At 40.4% G+C, this 20829-nt stretch overlaps 2 protein-coding genes across 7 annotated transcripts; one reads left to right on the top strand and one right to left on the bottom strand.

Annotated features, from left to right (window-relative positions):
- Nucleotides 1–890: 890 nt before the first annotated feature.
- piga (phosphatidylinositol glycan anchor biosynthesis, class A) lies at nucleotides 891–8026 on the bottom strand. 5 transcript variants are annotated; one of them, XM_077536769.1, is made up of 9 exons: nucleotides 5553–8026; nucleotides 5283–5392; nucleotides 5128–5195; nucleotides 4923–5043; nucleotides 4548–4818; nucleotides 4330–4462; nucleotides 3563–3695; nucleotides 2233–2439; nucleotides 891–2115 (listed from the first exon to the last, which is right to left on the bottom strand). In XM_077536769.1, the coding sequence occupies exons 2-9, from the start codon at nucleotides 5364–5366 to the stop codon at nucleotides 1855–1857; spliced, it is 1278 nt and encodes a 425-aa protein (XP_077392895.1). In that variant the 5' UTR covers nucleotides 5367–5392; nucleotides 5553–8026; the 3' UTR covers nucleotides 891–1854. The 5 variants fall into 5 exon arrangements, with proteins under 5 accessions (XP_077392895.1, XP_077392892.1, XP_077392894.1 ...); XM_077536766.1 differs by having other exon boundaries at nucleotides 5128–5392; XM_077536768.1 differs by having other exon boundaries at nucleotides 4923–5084; nucleotides 5172–5392.
- appb (amyloid beta (A4) precursor protein b) lies at nucleotides 6707–20646 on the top strand. Of its 2 annotated transcripts, XM_077536763.1 has the most exons (18): nucleotides 6707–6958; nucleotides 9108–9275; nucleotides 9362–9491; nucleotides 10425–10537; nucleotides 10690–10877; nucleotides 11310–11554; nucleotides 11662–11829; nucleotides 13841–13974; nucleotides 14047–14121; nucleotides 15482–15640; nucleotides 15738–15866; nucleotides 16205–16304; nucleotides 17400–17467; nucleotides 17547–17685; nucleotides 17790–17843; nucleotides 17979–18070; nucleotides 18169–18315; nucleotides 18886–20646. In XM_077536763.1, exons 1-18 carry the CDS (start codon nucleotides 6899–6901, stop codon nucleotides 18985–18987), a joined length of 2271 nt encoding a protein of 756 aa, XP_077392889.1. In that variant the 5' UTR covers nucleotides 6707–6898; the 3' UTR covers nucleotides 18988–20646. The 2 variants fall into 2 exon arrangements, with proteins under 2 accessions (XP_077392889.1, XP_077392888.1); XM_077536762.1 differs by lacking the exon at nucleotides 11662–11829 and having other exon boundaries at nucleotides 6708–6958.
- The last annotated feature ends 183 nt before the right edge of the window (nucleotides 20647–20829 follow it).

Genomic DNA, 20829 nt, shown 5'->3' with positions numbered 1-20829 from the left:
GTTATGCACGTGCATAACGATGGCGCAAGAGCGGACCTGCAGCTTTGAAAAGGAGGACTTAGGGCAATTACGAATACATGTTTACATACAAGTTTGGACGATGTTTTCACCTCCAAAGTGTAACACAAGCTGGTTTAAAAATAATAATAATAAAACAACTGTTGCTGTCAATTCAATTATAAAAACTTTACTAACTGGACACACAAATAACATTTTAGCATTCTTAAATTAATAACATACAAACATAACAGTACACTAATCACAACAAAAGTGTAACAAAGTAAAACTACTCACCATTTTGAGAAGCAACAGGAAAGTGTTTTGGACTTCTCTGGTCATTTTCACGTTAGTTATTGATCACTTTACTTTCATCTACACGTCATTACATCTGTAAATTGATATAATATTGCTCATATTATACTGAGCAGTTCTTGGTTTCCTATCCCCCAAAATGTAATTTAGTCCTGGGCAGCACCAGGCCCCAGTGGTGACATTAGCATGTCTGCCTTACAGTTTTGAGCTTTCTGGTGTGAATCTCGGCTCCGGATTTCTAGTGTGCAGTTTGCATGTTCGCCAGCTTCCCACCATATTTCAAAAATGTCCATTTGGTTCATTGAAGACTCTAAATTATCTATAGGTGTGAATAATTGTTTGCATATACAGTGCATTTGATAAGTATTCACAGCATTTCACTTTTTACACATTTTGTTGTGACAGCCTTATCCCATAATGGAATGAATTCATTTTTCCCTTCAAAATAGTACCCCATAATAACAACCTGGGGAAAAATGTTTTTAATTTTGCAAATATATTTAAAATTTAAAAAAAGGCATCACAGATTAACTTTGCATGTTCCACTTTCAACTACACCATTGATAGAATAACACAAATACGTTAAAGAATTTTATTTTAAATTTCCTTACATTTTCCAGCCAAGCATCGCTGGAGTGTATAAATTTATGTGCTAATTCACAACGCTATGCAAAGTAGCAATACTAGCCCTGGTAAGCTGCCACATTTTCATAGCCCGTTATATGTGACACTCAAACTTCCATTGTGATGTTTTTAAAAGAAGACAAAGGAAATCGAGGCGGATGTCTTTTACCAGATCAACTCGACTAACCGGTTGTGTGAAAAAGATCATTGTGGTAACAATAACACATTGTGAGGTACACTAGGTCATAGCCTGGAGGAAAAAACTGGAAACAAAAGTCTTCCTGACTTCATCTGAATATAAAATTTTTTAAAAAATAGATAATGAAAACGATGAAATAATATTAAAAACAGTGGAAAAATCAGTTTTGTTTCCGTTTGATCAAAAACTACAAAGGTCCCAGAAGAGCACATCTCTGCTAATGCCCACATACAGTACTAATCAGTGTGTAATTCATAAAAACACGTGCTTCCATAAAATCTTAGTGTGAATTGAGTCCTGCCGAAAGTGAAGGGAAAAAAATAAATAAATAAATAAAAGAGCGGCAATGTTTTACTACAGTAGCTTCCTGATAAAATAGCAGGGTTTCTAATAAAACCACGATAAAGCAATTACACTTCTCATTTCCTTTTAGTTAACAGAAACCTTTTTGAATTAAAAAAAAAAATTGATGGAAAAACAGCTATTTTCATCCAGGGGTTCACTTTCTAATTCCACTGTTTGCCAATGTAAATTTTGTGCAGTTCTGTCACAGACAAAAAAAAAAAAAAAAAAAAAAAATCACAACCATTTTCCAAAACTCTCTCACAATAAATGGCTTGAAAACATCCCTTTCTAATAATGTAAACAAAGTTTTTAGTTTCTTCACTCATGATAGTGTTTGCATCATCAGGAGTAGAAAATAAGTGAGCTGAAGCTGCTTACTTGACGACTCTTTTTGACGGAGCTTTATCTTTCCTCCCGTTTGGTTGTTGCCTCCACAGTCCGAGAGGACCGCTGGCATCCACGGCCACGTCCACGTGCCTGTCAGGCAGTATCCACTGGAGGAACAACAGGAAGAAGAAGTCTAGAACCGCCACAAAGGCAAAGATGGAACCGGCCACCGGGCCGCAGTGAGTCCTAAGCCTCCGGAGGCGTCGGTCAAGCGGAAGCACCTCCTCGCCGCATACTCTGTCATACACCTGAGAGAGAAAAAACATTTTGACTTACTTCAGCTTAGCTTTTATCTTTTAGGGAACAGCCATGTACGTTAGTTCACCACCACAAATCACTGTGGAATCTTGTTGTGGCAAACCCACCTTCTCGGTCCTCTCGGCAACATTTCTCCAGGTGTACAAGTTCCGCACCCGCGCGTGAATGGAGGCGGGCGTGGAGACGGAGCCAGAACGCTGCCGCGCTATGACCGCTTCCAGCCCGGCACACAGCGAGCTCACCGTTGGCTCACAAAGCGTGATCAAGTCCTCGGGAAGCACCTCGGGAATCCCACCCACGCGAGTGCTGACGACCTTCGGGGATGTCAACCAACACAATTATATATCAACTATGAACTGACAGACATTTTTTCTTTATTTCTTGTCAGCAAATGGGAACTTAAATTGCCGTAAAAAAAAAAAAAGTGTTTGCTTGCTTCTCAAAATCTCTCCATTTTAATGTTGAAGATCATCAAACAAATCTAAATATCAGACAAATATAATTCAAGTAAACATAATGGCAGCTTTTAAATGGTAATTTTATTTACTAAGGGGAAAAAAAAATATTCAAAGCCACCTGGCACTCTCTGAAAAAGTGATTGTCCTCCCCTCCCCACCAGCAATAACTGGAAATGAGGTTTTGAAATTGCTGTGAAAACATTTTGGCCCATTTTTCCTTGCAGAATTTCTTTAATTCAGCAACACTGGTTGTCATTCCAGCATGAATGGCATTTTAAAGACATCGATACTTTTAATACGGCTTATTCACCCATAAATTAATGTGCCAAATACCCCCCAAAAGCAGTAAGGCAATAATTGGACATAAAAAACACAAAATGTGGATGCATAATTATGTACTATGGCTGTGTCTCTTAGGTAAATTTGTATTTATTTATTTATTAACCAGTGGAACCTTAGTATAAAATCTGCCACACGAATATAAATGTGTGATTTGTCAGTGTTTTTGCCACTTTATTTACATAGCGCTGTGGTTGTAATTGATTTCAATTATCATTTATGGTTTTGATGAGGTCATGTTCAATAAAACATAAATGATACATGATAAATGTATCTGTATTGGATTCGATTATGAATGTAAATATTCATATTTTTATGAATGCATCAAGTAAGAGAAAGAAGTTTCTACTATTTTGCAGCATTGGTACTTCTGGTAATGTCTTCCATATGAAAGCAAAATTGATACTGCATGAAATCCTTAACTGAATCAAAAATCAATGCGAATCGAATCAGGCCCTTCTGAATCAAACTGAATCGATTTTGGAAATCTGAATCAATACCCAGCCCTAATAAATAACAAACAATTTAAACCAAATTTTGCATTTACTTGGGCTATCTTTGTCTGCTATACAAAAAAAAATAGAAATAAAAAAAAAACATTTTCATGGTCGTGTGTGTAGGTTTAAGGAATGCAGCGCACCTGCAGTCCACAACTGGCTCCTTCCACAATGGCCATGCAGAAGGCTTCAGTGAGTGACGTGTTGAGGAAGATGTGACCCTGCACCAAAACTCCTCGGACATCTTTGTGCTCCAGAGGCCCCAACAGGCGCACCCTGCAGTTACAACAATTCAGTCAAACACAAAACACCAATACATGATAAGCAGAACCTCTGCCAGGGTTCATGCACTATATAGACAAAATTATTTGGACACATGGCCATTGCGCGAACAGGATGTGAAAACAAAAATATGAGATACTGGAGCATGTTGGTGTTTTTTTTTTTTTTTGGGGGGGGGGGGGGGGGGGCAATAGTAGGATGAAGAGGCCTGCATCTCCAACATTAGTTAATGTCAGAGGTCTTAAAAGTAAACTTCTTACATTAAAAAAAAAATCAAAAAAAAAAATCGTATGACTTTGTGTATCTGGGAAAATTAGCACTTTTGCCTCACAGTTCAAAGGTAGGTAGTTCAAAAACCTCTCAATACAGCCTTTATTTGTGGAGTTTGCATGTTCCCCCTATGCTTATGTTGGTTTACTCCAAGAACTACAGCTTACGCGAACATGCCAAAAACCACAAAAGATCGTCCTCTGGTGTAAATGTGATCTGAATAACTTTTTGTCAATTTGTCCCCTGTGAAATAAAGGATCGAGAACTGTGATAAAGCAAATCCAGTTTGAGAACTGATAACAGGTAAAGCAGGAAGAAGCTGATGAATGTGTGTTAAAAACATCTAAAAAGTACCTACCTGTCATGTAGCTGGTATTTCTCCCTCACTTCTTCCAACACAAGTCTCTTTGGTCCCTCTCCACCAATGAGGAAATGTAGATTTGGATGTTTGAGGCAGAGCTCTGGTATGATTCCACTGAGAAGATCAATGCCTGAAAAGTTCAAAGCCTCAGGTCAAGTGTCATCTTGGAATTGTGACTAACTAACCATGAGAAACAACCAGCACCAAGATGGCACCTTTGCGGTAGACGAGGCGACTGATCACAACGATGGTGATCCTGTCGTCGTGGCGCTGAGACGGATCGGGCGTGAAGTCGCCGTGCTCGACGGCGTTGGGAATGACAGAGACGATTTCCGGATCGAGCGCGGCACGCAGAACGGTGTTCTCCTTGCTGGTGTAGGAGACGCACACGATGTGGTTGGTGTCGCACAGCGACACCGTCAGGAGCTTGTTGGTCAGCACGGAACTCACGTCGGCAAAGCCAAAGAGCGAGTGGTCAGTGAACACCTGTTAAAGAAAAAATCTAATGCTGTATCTACTTCACTATAGCGGAATGTCAAAAGTCTAAATTGTAAGACATGCAGTGTGAATGTATCTCAAGAGCCACGTACCGTGTTCAGTCCCATGGTCTTAGCATGGAACAAAGCATCGTGGGCCATAGCAGAGAATGAGCTGTGCGAGTGCACCACAGTGATGCGCTCCCTGACAAACACACAGCGCAGGAGCGGCATGCTGTGGAAGAAGGTGGTGGTGGTGGACTGGTTGTACATCACATGCAGAGGCAGGTAGTAGACCTTAAGGCCATTGGTCAGGTACCTGACGCCCTTCCTGCGGCCGTAGGCGTGTGTGACAATCACCACCTTGTGTCCCTTCTCCATCAGACACTGGGACAGGAGGTAAATGTGACTCTCCACTCCTCCCATGTTGGGATAGAAGAAGTCAGACACCATGCAGATGCTGTGTTTCCTCACGGGGGCTTTGATAGCTTCTGCTGAGTGTCCACAGACTGCCTGAGATTCATGATTGAATGCTGCTGCCCTTCTCTTGTGGCCCATTGTACTTGGAGAACAATAAACGTCAGCTGTTTTGACAAACAGAAATATCATGTAAGCCGAATGTCAAAACAATTATGTTGAACTAGAAAGCAGTTGGTACATTAGCACTGAGCTAACTATTGAACCTCTAAGCTCCATATACTTCATAAACGCAGACTTTTTATCGACTCGATTAAACTTCCTTACCGTTTTGTCTTGTTTCCGCTTGACAAACTACAGAGAACTCCTTCTGAGGTGTCCATCTTCCTTTCGCTCGACAGGCGTTAGCCGGTGTCGGAGCTTGTCGGTACCCGCATCTCCGTTTTACTTCCGGTTGTGTGACGTCATATCATAACGTTTATGCCGCTGCTCTAGTGACACCTATTGCTGAACCTAAGTAATTGCAAATACTGGAAAGTTTAAATGAATGATTCCCCCCCCCATTTTTCAACAATACATTATACACATGTATTTATGTACGTATTCCATTTTTGGGGGGAAGAAGTGGGTTTATGAGGCCCACAGCTGGAATGAAGTCGATATGCATTTTAAATCCAGAACAGAAGTGAACAATGTACCCACAATTTGAACCTAAAGTAGCTCAGACACTTGAGTAAAAAGTAGAAATAGTTATAAAACTCCTTCAGTCAACTACAAGTTAACCTTACCCTTACACTGCTCAATGATGATCTATAGAGGCTCAAACTACCGGAGACAAATAAATATCTTGCATATTGTTAGGGGTTAGGGTGTTATTGTCCAACAAAGATCATCCTGATTCTGATACTGGATATTCTCTAAGGAGTTTAGTTGAGTTCTCAGTCTTTGCACGTTACTACTGTCTCTACTGTGAAACGTAGAGGGTGGGGCTGCTCTACTTTGGGTTTTTCTTTAATTAACAAGGAGTAGCAACAATTTTGTCCATATGTCTATGTCGTGTATTTTGACACAAGTGTATGAATTTACTTTACAGGGTTAATTATCTCTTTTTTTTACTTGTGGCATTACAAAAAAAGAAGAAAAAAAAAAGAAGAGAATATTATGGAATGTAGGGAGTTTGGTTCGTCTCTGTGCGCCCTGCAATTGGCTGGCAACCAGTTCAGGGTGTACACCGCCTACTGTCCGAAGCCAGCTGCGATAGGCTCCAGCACCCCTCGCGACCCTTGTGAGGAGCAAGCGGTTAAAAAGATGATGGATGGATGGATGGAATGTAGGGAAGAAAAATAAAAATAGTCAGAAAAATACATACTAAACATAAAGCACAGATACCCATCTATTTTCATTCAGTCAAAAGGTATTTATAGTTTACTTCCCATCACTAGTCAAATCTCCTACTGCAGACTCTCCCGCCCCCATCCAAACACATCCAGCCTCCATCATCCGTCACCACAGAGAAAGCAAAACAGGGAGGAGGGATCACCGGGATCAGGGATCGCTTTATCCGCCACGTCCGTGTCAAGCCAAACGCGCGATTTATTCTCATAAAAAGCCGTCAACAATCGACGACATCACCAAGAGGACGTTTTGCTTGTTCTGGGTATAAGGAGGACAGTATGGGGGGACATACGGCGTTTATGCTCTTACTTGCGGCGACCTTGACGCTCTCATCCGAGGTGAGTAGGAGTAGAAACGGAGGAAGCCCACTACCACACCACCACCACCAAACTCATCATCCCCATTCCCCACCAGCCTGTGGCCGAGTGTCACGGATCTTTTAGCGGGCTGCACGTCTGCAGGACCCGGTAACATTCGCATGTCGAATTAAATAAGACGTGAGAGAAATCACGGTCCTATATTATACATTAACCACAGCGTCGTTAACTTCTTTATGTATTTTTAACGAGACCCTTGTAACATTTATCCCACTAACAGGTTCCTCCCATGACTGTTAACGTAACGTCTGGAGATGCGCAATCTGCACTGTGGTTGACCACTGATTTACCGCATAGATTAGCATCTGCTAAAATTGCAGCGCTAACAAGGCCCAAAGCCTAACTCAGTTGAAATTGTTTATTAAAAATACACATTTCTGTATTATAATCTGGCATCATGTAAAATAAAGTTGCATGTTTGGTCTCCAATTTGTTCTTGGTTTTAAATGGCCAAATAGCTTTGCGTAGAAAATGACGTTTATGAAGCTAACGCTTGTTAGCATTTGTGGCTAAATGTTGCGCCAGGCAAAGGCCACAAGTGACAAAAACACATGAAAGCATATCAGTGTTGTAATAACTCGCCTTGTCACACGAAGCCAGGTAATACCACGTCTTTATTGGCACTATTTCAATTCCCTGTCGGAAGCCATTTAAGCCAACTCTTATGACACAAGCAAGATGGCGCCTTCCGTTTGCGGCTGCTTGATTTCGGCCCAGAGAATCAAACACAACTGCGGTCTTCTTGAAAACACAAACACTACACTGCCATATACACAAATTTGACACACATTTATTTTATTTTACATATGTTGTTATTACTAAGATGTTATATTGTAATGTGACATGATTAATTAATGTGTTTATCATTAAACGTGCTATTAACACACTCGCATCCATAAAGTCTGCTGTGCTCAATACAATGCATTATTAACTAGTATCAATAAAAACGATTGTTTACCTTTTAAAATCATTTTAGATAGACATATGTAACCCAGAAGGCCATATTGCAGAACACCTCTTAATGATACTGAATGGGGTATATGCCACGGAAGAGGGATTGTTTTTGCACATCAGTTTGGTTCCGGTTTGGTTTGCGACGCGTGAGCTGCGTCAAAATACTTGTGCTTCCGACTTTGTGCCTCTCATATATTATACATATTTTTGATTCAGATTTTTTGTAATTGTCTTCATACAGCCAAAGGTCAGTGTATTTTGCATGGCCTTTTATGATGTAATGAGGAGGATTATACATTTCAGTTATATTAGTTTTTAGCACATCTTACAGACTTTTTCTTCTTCCGGACAGTTTATTCAACTGTGCATGTTCTCAAAAAACAAAAACAACAGACAAAAAAAAAAAGATGCATAGTTTGGGTCATGTACGTTATCAGTATTTGTCCGCCATATTAATGGTTGCAAATGTGTGGGAAACAATATTCAAAAAATTGCATCCCCCTCAACGTGTCTACTGTCTACATCGGAAAACTATCTATTTGCCTGGCTGGATGGTCCATTTGCATCTTCAAACAAACACCCAAAATTAAAACTTCTTATTTACTTGCCGAGCACAGACGCCAGTTTAGTTTCACTGGTATACTGTATACAGTAATAATAGATTGTGTTTTCTCTGTCACATCCAGAAGTTTCCTGCTATTGTGTCCACTCATGAAAGAGGAAACTGCTGGTTCCTTCTTGACCTAAAACAGGAAACGGAGCTTGAAATTCAGAATAAGAATCCATTTGTTTGCCATTAGTGAGAGCACCACATTGTACTGTAATTTACAATGACCTAAATGGCCTGGAGGCTGAGTCCATGAGTTGCTTTATGTTCCAAATAGCAATTGCTCTGAATCTGAACAGAATAATTTACTCTTCTTGTCACCACGTCCAACATGAAACACTAATGCCACCTAGTGTCAAGACAATTACCTCAACACAAATCTATGATTCAATGTTTCACACTCCTTTTGACTGTAACTGTTAACTGACTTTGTTATTACTGTAAAATTAGTACTGCATAATTGAACTAAAAGATAGAACCATGTTTGTATTAGGTTAACATATTTTTCCCAATTTTATTTGAAACAAGTGTTCCACTTTGTTTACCCAGGTACCTTCTGATGACTCGTTGGGTTTACTGACTGAGCCGCAGGTGGCCATGTTCTGCGGCAAGCTCAACATGCACATCAATGTGCAGAGTGGCAGCTGGGAGCCGGACCCTTCCGGCTCCAAGACCTGCATCGGCACCAAGGAGGGCATCCTGAGTTACTGCCAAGAGGTAGAAGGCTGCGGCGGGAAGTCTGTAGGCTGATACGAAGGCAGGAAATGTTGTAAAAAAAAAATCGGATCTTTTTTTTTTCCCAGGTGTATCCCGAACTTCAGATCACGAATGTCGTGGAGGCCAACCAGCCCGTCAGCATCCAGAACTGGTGCAAAAAAGGCCGCAAGCAGTGCCGCAGTCACAATCACATCGTGGTGCCCTATCGCTGCTTGGGTACGCCCCCTTGAATGCCGCAGGTGTATGCAAATGAGCGTGTTTAGTAGTGGTGCAACGGAGCCGCGTTCATCTGTGGTCGGTTCGGATCTCCTACGATCCGCGGACATGTCAAGGAAGCTGAAACAAACTCAACGTAATGCACCGCTTATACGCTCAGGCTAACTTCAAAATAAAGTTTGTTTACATTGATGGCAATGCAAATAGCCTTAGGAGACATTTAACTTTGAAAGTGGCCCACATCGTTGCATGATGGCTAGCTTGACTTCCCTTTTAGATGTTTGTAGTTTTGATTGACAGTAAGTAAAGTTGTGACCAACATCAACACAACGCTATCCCAAACTCATATTCAGTCGCTAATTTAAGACGATAAGAAACCGCTAATGAAGTACGCTGTCATTGCATGATACGGCAGAAACGTAAGCGGCTACAGTACTGGCTAGCATGCAGCTAGCTAGCTGTTAGCATTATCTACGGGTGCTTGGCTGGTAGCTGTAAATGAGTTTGACAGCTGGTAACTGGCTTACTTGAATTATTTTTTAATATTCTGGATCAATGCTACTTTGTAATTCACTCTCCATGTTTAAAGGAAGGGAATGTGCCTTAACTTACACTTTGAGGTCTCTTCATTATTAAAAAAAACAACATTTTTGCCCATTAAAAATGATAAACGTTCAACTCAAAATGTCAATCATAGCATTTAATTTAATGGGGAAAAGCGTTTTGCAAAATAAATGAAGACACTAAATCCTAAACAGCTTATATTAGACATTTTTAAATGATTTTTGAAGACAAAGTACTACCGGTATTTATCTTTTTTTTTTTTTTGCTGTTCTGAAACATGATCTGATCCAAACCGTGACTTTTGTGATCCGTTGCACCACTGCTGTTTAAATTAAAAAACAAAACAAAAAAAACTGTGTATGTTTTCAGTTGGGGAGTTTGTGAGTGATGCCTTGCTGGTTCCTGACAAGTGTAAGTTCTTGCACAAGGAGTATATGGACCAGTGTGAGAGCCATCTGCACTGGCATTCTGTGGCCAAAGAGGTGAGTCCCTATTTGAAGTGGTGAATCTCACGCTCAATTTCTTTTTCCATCTGGTTGCTTTCGTAATGCAGATTCAGATACATTTTTTTTCAATCACAGGATCTGAAAACCCAAACATACTAAATACCGACAGCCTTTCCGTTTCGTTCCAGTCTTGCGGAGACCGCGCCACCAATCTCCACGACTACGGGCTGCTGATGCCGTGCGGCATCGACCTTTACCGAGGGGTGGAGTTTGTGTGCTGCCCAGTCGAAGCCGAGCAGGAGTCCGATAGCGCAGAGCTGGATGGCGAAGAGTCGGACGTCTGGTGGGGCGGAGCTGAGCCTGAGAACGATAACAGGTTTTTGGATTATAAGTATTATATTTTCTCATATAGGTTTCGTTTTGTTTTGTTTATTGAGAGCCCCATTAGCTCCTGACACAATTCATTACAATCTTTTTCAAGTAAACATGCAAATATATGCATACCTACTACACGCACCCACATAGACGAAAAAACAAGAAAAGAAATGAAAGGTCAACACAGTAAAATAACATTAATCCCTACACTGTACTGTACATAGTAATTGTAATACCATCAATACAATCAAATACATTTGTATTATTCACTTATGCAATGACAATCAATTAGTCAGATTAATAAGCAGTACTGATAATGGAATCAAAATGGCTGAATTGTTATCAGTTCTTCAATTGGAAAGGAACTTTGTAAACATCAACATGCATCTGTGCAATGCCCAAAATATCTGACTGAACGCTGTTCCTCCACCAGCATGGCGCAGCAGACGGACACGGAGCCGGCCGCCGCTGAGGAGGAGGATGATGAGGAAGATGACGAAGAGCCTGACGCTTTTGACCAGAATGATGATGATGATGATGATGATGATGATGATGAAGAAATTGCCGAGGAGGAAGACGACGACGACGTGACCAACGAGCGGGATAGCGATGAGCGGAACGCTAACGTCGCCATGACAACCACCACCACCACTGAATCCATTGAGGAGGTTGTCCGAGGTATCAAACAGTTATCTTGTTGTTATTCATATATTTGTTCATTTCTGATGATTATTTTCTCCGTTGCTTCATTTACTGTTTGTTTTTGTGTCGCGTACGCGCCTCAGCTGCTTGTTGGGCACGCGCCGATTCGGGCTCGTGCCACGACATGCTGGAGCGCTGGTACTTCATGCCTGAAAAGGCCCGCTGCGCCCCCTTCCTGTTTGGGGGCTGCGGGGGCAACAGGAATAACTTTGATTCCGAGGAATACTGCCTCGCTGTCTGCAGCAGCTCGTGTAAGTCGCAGGACGGAAAAGCCGCCGAAAGCGGGCGGGGCTGTCGTCAACGCTCCGAAGCCTGACTGCTCTGATTCTCTCTCTCGCTTTTTAGTACTCACATTTTCCTTTCAAGTCTTGACCATTTTTAACAGTATTGCGCAGTAGAAGAGCAGGATACTTATTAGGGATAGACCGATTATTGGCCTTAAAACCCCCCAAAAAACAATCTACTTGACACGGTTGAAAACTGTCGAAGAGCCGTAAAGTAGCATAGCTCCCTTTTTGCACAACAGCGGCGCTAATCTGATAATCTGATAATGACCTGCAGATCACGCGGGGGCTCATCTCATTTGTCGTATTGTCTTCTAAGCGCTCAGTCACACGAACTGATACTTAACCCCGGCATGTGAACCAGCGGGCGCTTAAAAGCTGGAACATAGCGCTGCACGTGTTTGCATGTCTTGCTGCAGCAGTGCCTTGACTTGAGATGTTGTCATGTCATGTCTGAACCGCTGACTGCGCACCTGTTTGTTTGTTGGTGGGTGGGGGTGGAGATAGTTTTAGTGGGATGTTAGTGAAGTCGTCTCTGTCTTTATCATGACTCGCCACTTCTCGTCTTATCTCCAATCCAACACAAACACATTTTGCACTGGAACACTCGTGCCCTTCATTCCATGATAACATGTTTTCTTGTATGCCGCTTGTGTGTACAACTTTGTGTCTAACTTGCCACCGTATTTCCTTGAATAGTGGCCTTTTCTAATCGACCCCGGCATCAGTTAGGAAAAACGAGCGCCTCATTTTGAGTAGATGTATCGCCTTTTTCTTTTCAGTAAAAAAAAACACAAAAAAAACAAAACAAAAAACACATTAGCATTAAGCTATCAGACTTTAAAACAACACCTGAAGTTTTACAATGAAACATGTAAAAAAAGGAAAAAAAAGTTAGCACTGTTATCATAAAAACGTTAGCATTAAGCTAACAGACGTTAAAATGGCACGTGAAATGTTATAATTAAATATGTAAACAAAAAATGCATTCAGCTATCAGAAAAATGTTAGCATTTAACTATCAGACTTAAAAACAGCACCTGATGTTTTACAATAACAAATTTTGTTGTTGTTTTTAAGTTATCAGGAAAAACGTTATCATTAAGCTATCAGACAGACAGCATTTGAAGTTTTACAATGAAATATGTAAAAAAGAAAAAAGTTAGCATTGTGTTATCAGAAAAACGTTAGCATGAAGCTAACAAAGTTTCTCTAATAAAATATGTATAAAAAAAAAATGCATTAAGCTATCAGGAGAAATGTTAGCATTTAACCTTAGACTTTAAAACATTGTAAAAGAAGTTTTACAATGAAATATGTAAATATATAAATAAATAAAGTTAGCATTAAGCTATCAGAAATTTTTTATTTCATATTACGCTATCAGACTTTTGTTAGATGGAATTAGGTGGTTCTGTTGAATGTTTTTGTGTTTAAATATGCTATTCTAAATGGTCTTTGATTTAAAGTGTCTCTTCGAGTAAAACCTCAGTTGCGAGTGACAGGCAGCTTCTTGGAGAATGTGCGAGCAAAAAAATGTGTTTTAATAAGTTTAAATGTGGTTTAAAGTGTGTTCCATTGAGGCTGTTCAAGCATGTTAATGTCTATCATATGGAACAACGCAGAAAATTAAAAGGAAGAAATACGGAAGTGACAATTTTCAGTCAACCAATCAACAGATGAACCAGTACACCGCGAGCTAGTACACATTACATGGTGCAGAATTTGTACTTGTAGTTGCCACGCGACTCGCGGCAAAAATATCCACTTTAATACCTCGTTTGAAATAAATATATTGAAGGAAAAAACCTCCAGCCACTGAGGAAATATGGTGTTTGTTTTTGTTTTAACAATGCTCGTTTGAAATGTATGTTTGTGTTCTCGAGGCATGCGGATCAGCGTTACCGTTTTTTCCTCTCAACTTTCATGTCGTTCTATATTTGATCTCTGCTTTCGTTGTCCTTCCTCATCCTCCCAGTGCCCACCACGGCGCCCGGCCCCCCGGACGCCGTGGACCAATACCTGGAGTCCCCCGGCGACGACAATGAGCACGGCGACTTCCAGAGGGCCAAGGAAAGCCTGGAGGCCAGGCACAGGGAAAAGCTGTCCCAGGTGTGCGACGGGATGCTTCGACCGCTACACGCGATGATGATGATGATGATGATGATGGATCTTGATCCTCAGGTGATGAAGGAATGGGAGGAGGCAGAGAGGAAGGCCAAGAACCTCCCGCGTGCTGACAAGAAGGCTGTCATTCAGGTAAAGCGAGGTGGTGAGAGACATTTGGGTACGTTAGCAGATTGAGGACGTCGCTCTCAAATAGAAACTTTTTTGCCAGGCCTGTTGGTGTGCAAAGTTTCACCAGTACAGTATTCGTTCTGCAAGGTTTACACCCTCAAAAACGGCATCATTTTTCCTTGAAAACGGAGCATCACCACGGCAACGGCGTGCCACAAAATAGAAACCAATAATAACTTTTCATCTTAAACATTTTGAGAAGAGACACCCGAAGTTTGAAGACTATCGAATGAATTCTGTGGAAGGAGTTTGTCCAAATATGACCGCTATAAAACAAAATGGCGCCAAATTCCAAACTAAAATCAAAATGGCAGACATCCTGTTAGGTTTAGCTGATGGCTACAAAAGACTGTTGTAGTTCTTGGACTGTTACATTTGCCTTCCAATTTTCATGGCTGGCCAATTAATCAAAATTCAATTACAATTTCAAATTTTTCACTATTTCACAAATATTTCACACATAATTACAAAATCAGCATAATCGTAAAAAAGATTATTAATACAAATTTTTGAATTGTTTAAATGTATACATTTGCACCTTTTTACATTTTAAAAATAACACATTTATTAATACATTTTGTTTCATCCAAAAGGAACTTGCACAATTAGTGTTTTAAAGATTTTATTTTTTTTAACGTTTAAACATTTTCTTGTTTTATACCAAAAAACAAATATTTGTCCTACTGCATAGTGCACAAGCTCCACTCCAACTTCAAATTTTTGCCAACATAAATAAATAAATAAATAAATATTATTATAAATTCTGTTTAGTCCAAAAGGAACTTACATATTTATAGTTTAAAAACAATTTTTTTTATTGGTCTTAATATTTTTAAATGCTTAACCATTTCTTGTTTTGTACCAAAAAAAAAAAAAATGTAAAAATCATTTGAAAATCTGTGATTTCAATTATTGCCAAAATAATCATGATATAGGTTCAAATTTCTACAAGGGGTGTTTTGTTAAAAATTTACACGAGGCACTACTGAGCCATTTTTAAGAAACTACACAATAAACCTGTAAAATATCAAATGTTTTTGCTAGTGTGTGCAAAGTTTCATGAATTTTTTAGACCCTCAAAAACAGCATCGTTTTCCTTTGCAAACGTGTGACAAAATAAAAAGCTTTCAATAGCTTTTCATTTTAAAACATGTTTCGACCAAAGGGCCAAAGTTTGTTCAAATATGTCCAAAGTCAATTCAAAATGGTGGACCTCCTGTGAATTTAGCATATCTTGGGCCACTTAGCGATTGCGTCCAGGAAGTGACATTGAATCTTGTTTTTGTGCACCGTTCTCTGATTGCTGTTTGGGCACTCGCAGCACTTCCAGGAGAAAGTGGAGGCGCTGGAGCAGGAGGCGGCCGGAGAGCGACAGCAGCTGGTGGAAACCCACATGGCCCGCGTGGAGGCTCTGCTCAACAGCCGCCGACGCCTGGCGCTGGAAAACTACCTCAGCGCCATGCAGGCCAACCCGCCGCGGGTGCGCAGCGCAGCGCAGCGCAGCGGCCAGTTAGGAAGAAAAAATGCATTTCAAATGCGGAATATCGCCAACTGTGTGTGACATTTGTTTTTTCTAGCCTCGCCAGGTGCTGACTCTGCTGAAGAAATACTTGCGGGCCGAGCAGAAGGACCTCCAGCACACGGTCAAACATTACGAGCACGTCCGATCCGTCGACCCCAAGAAGGCGGCGCAGATTCGGCCTCAGGTGCGTCAGCTGATCAACGCAAAGAACAAGACGGCGTCGAAAAATAAGCAGTCGTTTAAGATGACTCGACTTGAAGTCGACATTAGACCAGCATTGACCAGTAAACAAGAGGTCATCGTTTCATAATCGTTCCACATGCATTCAAATCGTAGCGTTCAGTTATTCGCATTCAGCATTCGCACGCAATTTCCCCACAAATTGCACTTAGTCTAGTGACCTGGCTAACTTTTTTTCTTTTCTTTTTACAACAGCATGAACGTCAAATAGAGAAAAAAAATGTAAAACAGGAAATTGCAACGCATGAATGTCAGTAAGCGCTTCCTGTCTTCTCCGCGCAGGTGTTGACCCACCTGCGCGTGATCGACGAAAGGATGAACCAGTCGCTGGGTTTGCTCGACATGGTGCCCAACGTGGCCAACGACATCCACAGCCAAGTCTGTAAGTCACAAGTGTCAATCAGCAGGCAACGGTATTATTATTATCATTATTATTATTTGAATCATTCTGTTGAATGACAATCCAAAAGGAACGACTGATTTTGATTTGTCATTTTCAATCCATTTTCATGTATTGCTACTTTTGTAAGTTTCAAGTGATTTCAGTGACCATTGTGGCTTTTTTGTTTGATCATCAGACAGGTTGCGACTATTTTGTCCATACGTGAATATATGTTAAAAAGAGGACATTTCTGCATTGTTTTGGACACTATAAATGTTCATCAATTAATCAATTAATTGGATGAAAATTGATTTTGCATTGTTAAACAATACCAGTGCAAAATCTAGTTATCCAGTTGGCATTATTAATAATTAATGACATTTATCTATATGATGACACTGATCATGTCAATGATTTTACAGCGTACTGCATTCACATTACCTCCCCCCCTTTGTTGTTGTTTTTTTAAATAAAGTATTTGGAGCTTCTATTTTTCAAAATTATTTTTTGGTTTGTTTTGTGCCATATTTTTGTCTGTTTTTCTGATTTTTTTTTTTTGAATATTTATTCCCTGTTTTTCTGATTTTTTTTTTCTTCTAGTTTTCCTAAATAACTTTTTTTTAAAGCATTTTTTAAATATTTTTTTCTTTAAAAAAAAATAATATTTATTCAGTGTTTTTTTTAAATTTTCTGTCCCAGTGTTTCTGAATATTTTCCCTCTGTTTTTCAGAATTATTTTTATTTTTATGAAAGGGGGAGGGGGAGGCGTAAAAAAATCAGAAGAAAAAAAAAATCAGAAAAACAGACAAAAAAAAAATGTCAGAAAAAAAAAATCCATAAAACAGGAAAAAAATAAATACAGGATTGGGGAAAAAAAAGAAAAAATACTTTTTTTTTTTTTTTAACTAAATTTCTAGAAAATCACAATGTACTGGTGAGCTATTTTGGAATCACGGGTTGCTCATGTGGTCCTCGGTTCCATGGGCACCATGTTGGTGACCCCTTTTGAAAGGGGAAGTCAACCCCCCCGAAAATGTTTGATCGCTGAACAATTCAAATCAAAGCATTCATTTTGTTTTGTTTTTGTCCGGCTAGCCGCCATCGTTCAGCGAGTGCAGTCGGAGCTTTCTCAGCAAGTGTCGTCCCTGCAGAATGACAACCGGGTGAGTCGTTTCGTTTGGCAGCCCTGCACTCATCAAAAATTCCAGATCTCGTTAACGGCTCGTCTGTGTTTGTCAACAGGTGGACGGCAGGGCGAGCTACGGCAACGACGCCCTCGTGCCCGACCAGGCGTACAGCTCGGCTCCGATGGACCCCGCCCTCGACGGGCTCGGCTTCATCCACCCCGAGAGCTTCAACCGGCCCAACACCGAGAACCACGGTAACACGCACGCACGCTCGCTCGTGACGTTCGCACGCGCGCCGACGCCGCGTACAAAAAAAAAAGCAAGCAAGATTTGAGAAATATTTTGCTTTTCTTCACAGTTGAGCCTGTTGATGCCCGCCCACTTCCAGATCGAGGACTACCAACACGGCCTGGTATGCAGACATGACATCCTTTACAAGATAATAATGCTGACTTTTCATTGGTTGACAGCCTGGTGGGGAATTTTTCAAGTAGTAGTCCTTCATTTTTGGTTTAAAATGTGCTCTTTTCTTTTTTTCCCCCTCAAGTGTCTGCCCTGAAGCCGGAAGAAATGCCCCAAGTGCGTATGGAGACTGAGGACCGCCAAAGTGCTGGTTATGAAGTCCACCATCAAAAACTGGTAATAAAAAACACTTAGATTCGGAGTTGTTTTGGATTGTTCGGCGCTTAGGGTAGCACAATTTTCACAAGTTGAAATGTTTTCTTTTTGGACGACAGGTCTTTTTTGCCGAGGACGCGGGCTCCAACAAAGGCGCCATCATCGGGCTGATGGTGGGAGGCGTCGTCATAGCGACCGTCATCGTCATCACACTGGTGATGCTGAGGAAGAAGCAATACACTTCCATCCATCATGGCGTCATCGAGGTAAAGGCCCGATTATCTCCACTTGGAGACAACATATAACAACACAGATTGAATGAAACGATTTTTGGGGCTGGTTCGACACTATTCTTACCAAGTTTGAACAATTAAAAAAAATAATAATAATTTTAAAAAAAAAAAGCTAGATATTGGCCTTCAAACATTGGCCAAAACAATCGGCCAATTGTGCCAAATATTTCCCGTTAAAATCCCAAAAAGCAAAGTTTCCCACACTGTGAAAGTACTCTGAATGCACCATTTTGCTTGCGTAGCATTAGCAACTAGCAAGTAGTAGTAATAATTTCATAATTTATATCTCAATTTACTTCATAAGCATTCAGCTTTCAGCATTCCCACGCAATTTCTCCACAAATTGCACTTAGTCTAATTTTCAGTTGCTATTGTATTCTATTCACAATCTGCAAATTAATCAGTTTTTTTTTTTTTTTCTGCCAAAAATCGGGATCGGTATCAGCCTCAAAAAATGCATATCGGCCGGGCGCTAACATCAAATGAGACTTGAAAATGGTGCCTGTCAAGTCGGAGTTGAAGACTTTGCTGTTTGGTGTTTAGGTGGATGCGGCAGTGACGCCCGAAGAGCGCCACCTGGCCAAGATGCAGCAGAACGGCTACGAGAATCCCACCTACAAGTTCTTTGAGCAAATCCACAACTAAACGGAACCGTTCTCGCTCCCCCGCTCACAGGCGCTGTTCCACCCTGCTCCCGTTTGACCTTTCAAAAACACACCGTGCTCATTTTAAAGCGAGAATTCTTTTTTTTTTGGGGTTGTTGTCAAAGGAAGCAGATGTGGAACAAAGCCTCGTGAACTCCTTCAACTGCACAAATAACACAAACAGAGTGAGACAAGGTGACCCTGCGTCACCTGCACATTTAAGCCAATCACACGACATCCCTTTGCAGTGTTTGTACTCAACAAACTTGTCGACCGACTATAGCTATACAGCATACACATATATATATATGAATATTATTATTATTATTATCATCGCAGCACTGTGCTACCCAGCTATTTAAAACATCCAGCTCGAAACATTTCAGGTTTGTTTGAAACATGGAAAGAAGAAATCTTTGGTTTTTTGTGTGTAACATATGAAGGAGATTATCTGTACGTGTGTGTAGTGCATGACCATATCGACGTATGCAATCCGACTTTGAGATATTTTTGCGGGATTGTACATTTCTGGTGTCTTCTTGTGCGATATGAAGAAGAAGAAAAAATATTCAGAATGCTTTAACATTTTTTTTAAGCTCATTTCCATGCTTCACTGTTGTGTTAGCTGCATGGGCAAAAAAAAAAAAAAAGAAACTCAAATACTTACTATATGTAATATATGAAGTGTAATAGTATCCGAAAGGAAGATGATTGTGTTACTGTTTGCGTTTTATGCACTCTGTCTTTGTCATTTTGGGGAACGTCTGATTTATCAGCAAGTACAGTGGAACCTCCCGAGCGGAACGAAGTGAAAATTATGACGTGAAAACGATGAGCCACGTTTTGCTTTGTCTTGACCTTTTTGTGTGAAGGATACGAGTGATGGCAAAGTGGAGGAAAAGAACTGACTGCCGAGTATATAATACGAGCAGTACAATTATTTCAGTATCAGTTAACTCCCGCTCCATTACTGTCACATATGAAGTATTTTTACTTTTTCGGTTACACTCTCTACACTTGTATTATTTACACAAGTGTGGTGCAGAAGCAGATTAATTTATGTTACGTTATGTGTGGCTTTGCAATTAGAAAACTCTTTTGAAACGATTGTTTCAACTTGATGAGGTTCCACTGTGTTCGCTCTTAATGCAGACTTACTTCACGGTTTAAAACACATATTGGACCTTTCGACAGATTCACTCAAGTGGAACTGGAGGCAAATATCCAAATCATTCCTGTTGAATCATTCCGTTGTTGATTGTAAATTGGATGTTTGGGGAAAACGGCTCCCCCGCCGCACCCCCAGCTTTAGTAGTCACAGATTAGTATTTGGAATAGAAAGACGACCTTCTCCTTTTTTTAAAATTTTGATTTTAAATGCGACCTCTTCATGTTACCGGCTCGCCATTTGTTTCTTCATTGCAGTTGTGTGTCTTGTCTGTCACGTGATAGGTCTGTAGAATCATCACATGATCCACATCATGTCCCTCCCTAACATAAACATATCATATCATATCATATCATATCCCAACACGGACATGTGAACTGAAGCTCTTGTTCAGGTGAATGTTTAAAAAATAAGTACGCGTTTTGTAGTTACATGAACCATTTGCTTAACAGTTTCTACTGCCACCATACCATGAATAAAATTTTGAATGTACATATATGGATGTGTGATATCTGTGACCACCTTTGGACTGGTTGACAATTAATCACATACACTAATTTTGTTTTCAGTGAATGGGAGAAAGCTCACGAGTTTCGAATCTGAAAAGCTGAATCATATTTTTAAGAACGTAATAGGCGGGCTTCATAAGAACCGAAATATCCAGTTATCAAAAAG

This window comes from Festucalex cinctus, chromosome 11, assembly GCF_051991245.1.
Source record: "Festucalex cinctus isolate MCC-2025b chromosome 11, RoL_Fcin_1.0, whole genome shotgun sequence".
NCBI classification, from domain to species: domain Eukaryota; kingdom Metazoa; phylum Chordata; class Actinopteri; order Syngnathiformes; family Syngnathidae; genus Festucalex; species Festucalex cinctus.
The sequence above is the reverse complement of the archived record's forward strand: the minus strand, read 5'-3'. Positions and strand labels throughout refer to the sequence as shown.

Coding starts and splice junctions, on each gene's coding strand:
- appb (XM_077536763.1), top strand. CDS start 6,899: ATGGGGGGACATACGGCGTTTATGCTCTTACTTGCGGCGACCTTGACG. Junction 9,492..10,424: donor GGTGCCCTATCGCTGCTTGG/GTACGCCCCCTT, acceptor GTATGTTTTCAG/TTGGGGAGTTTGTGAGTGAT. Junction 16,305..17,399: donor CGACATCCACAGCCAAGTCT/GTAAGTCACAAG, acceptor TTGTCCGGCTAG/CCGCCATCGTTCAGCGAGTG.
- piga (XM_077536765.1), bottom strand. CDS start 5,366: ATGGGCCACAAGAGAAGGGCAGCAGCATTCAATCATGAATCTCAGGCA. Junction 4,819..4,922: donor AGACCATGGGACTGAACACG/GTACGTGGCTCT, acceptor TTTCTTTAACAG/GTGTTCACTGACCACTCGCT. Junction 4,463..4,547: donor TCGCCTCGTCTACCGCAAAG/GTGCCATCTTGG, acceptor TGAACTTTTCAG/GCATTGATCTTCTCAGTGGA.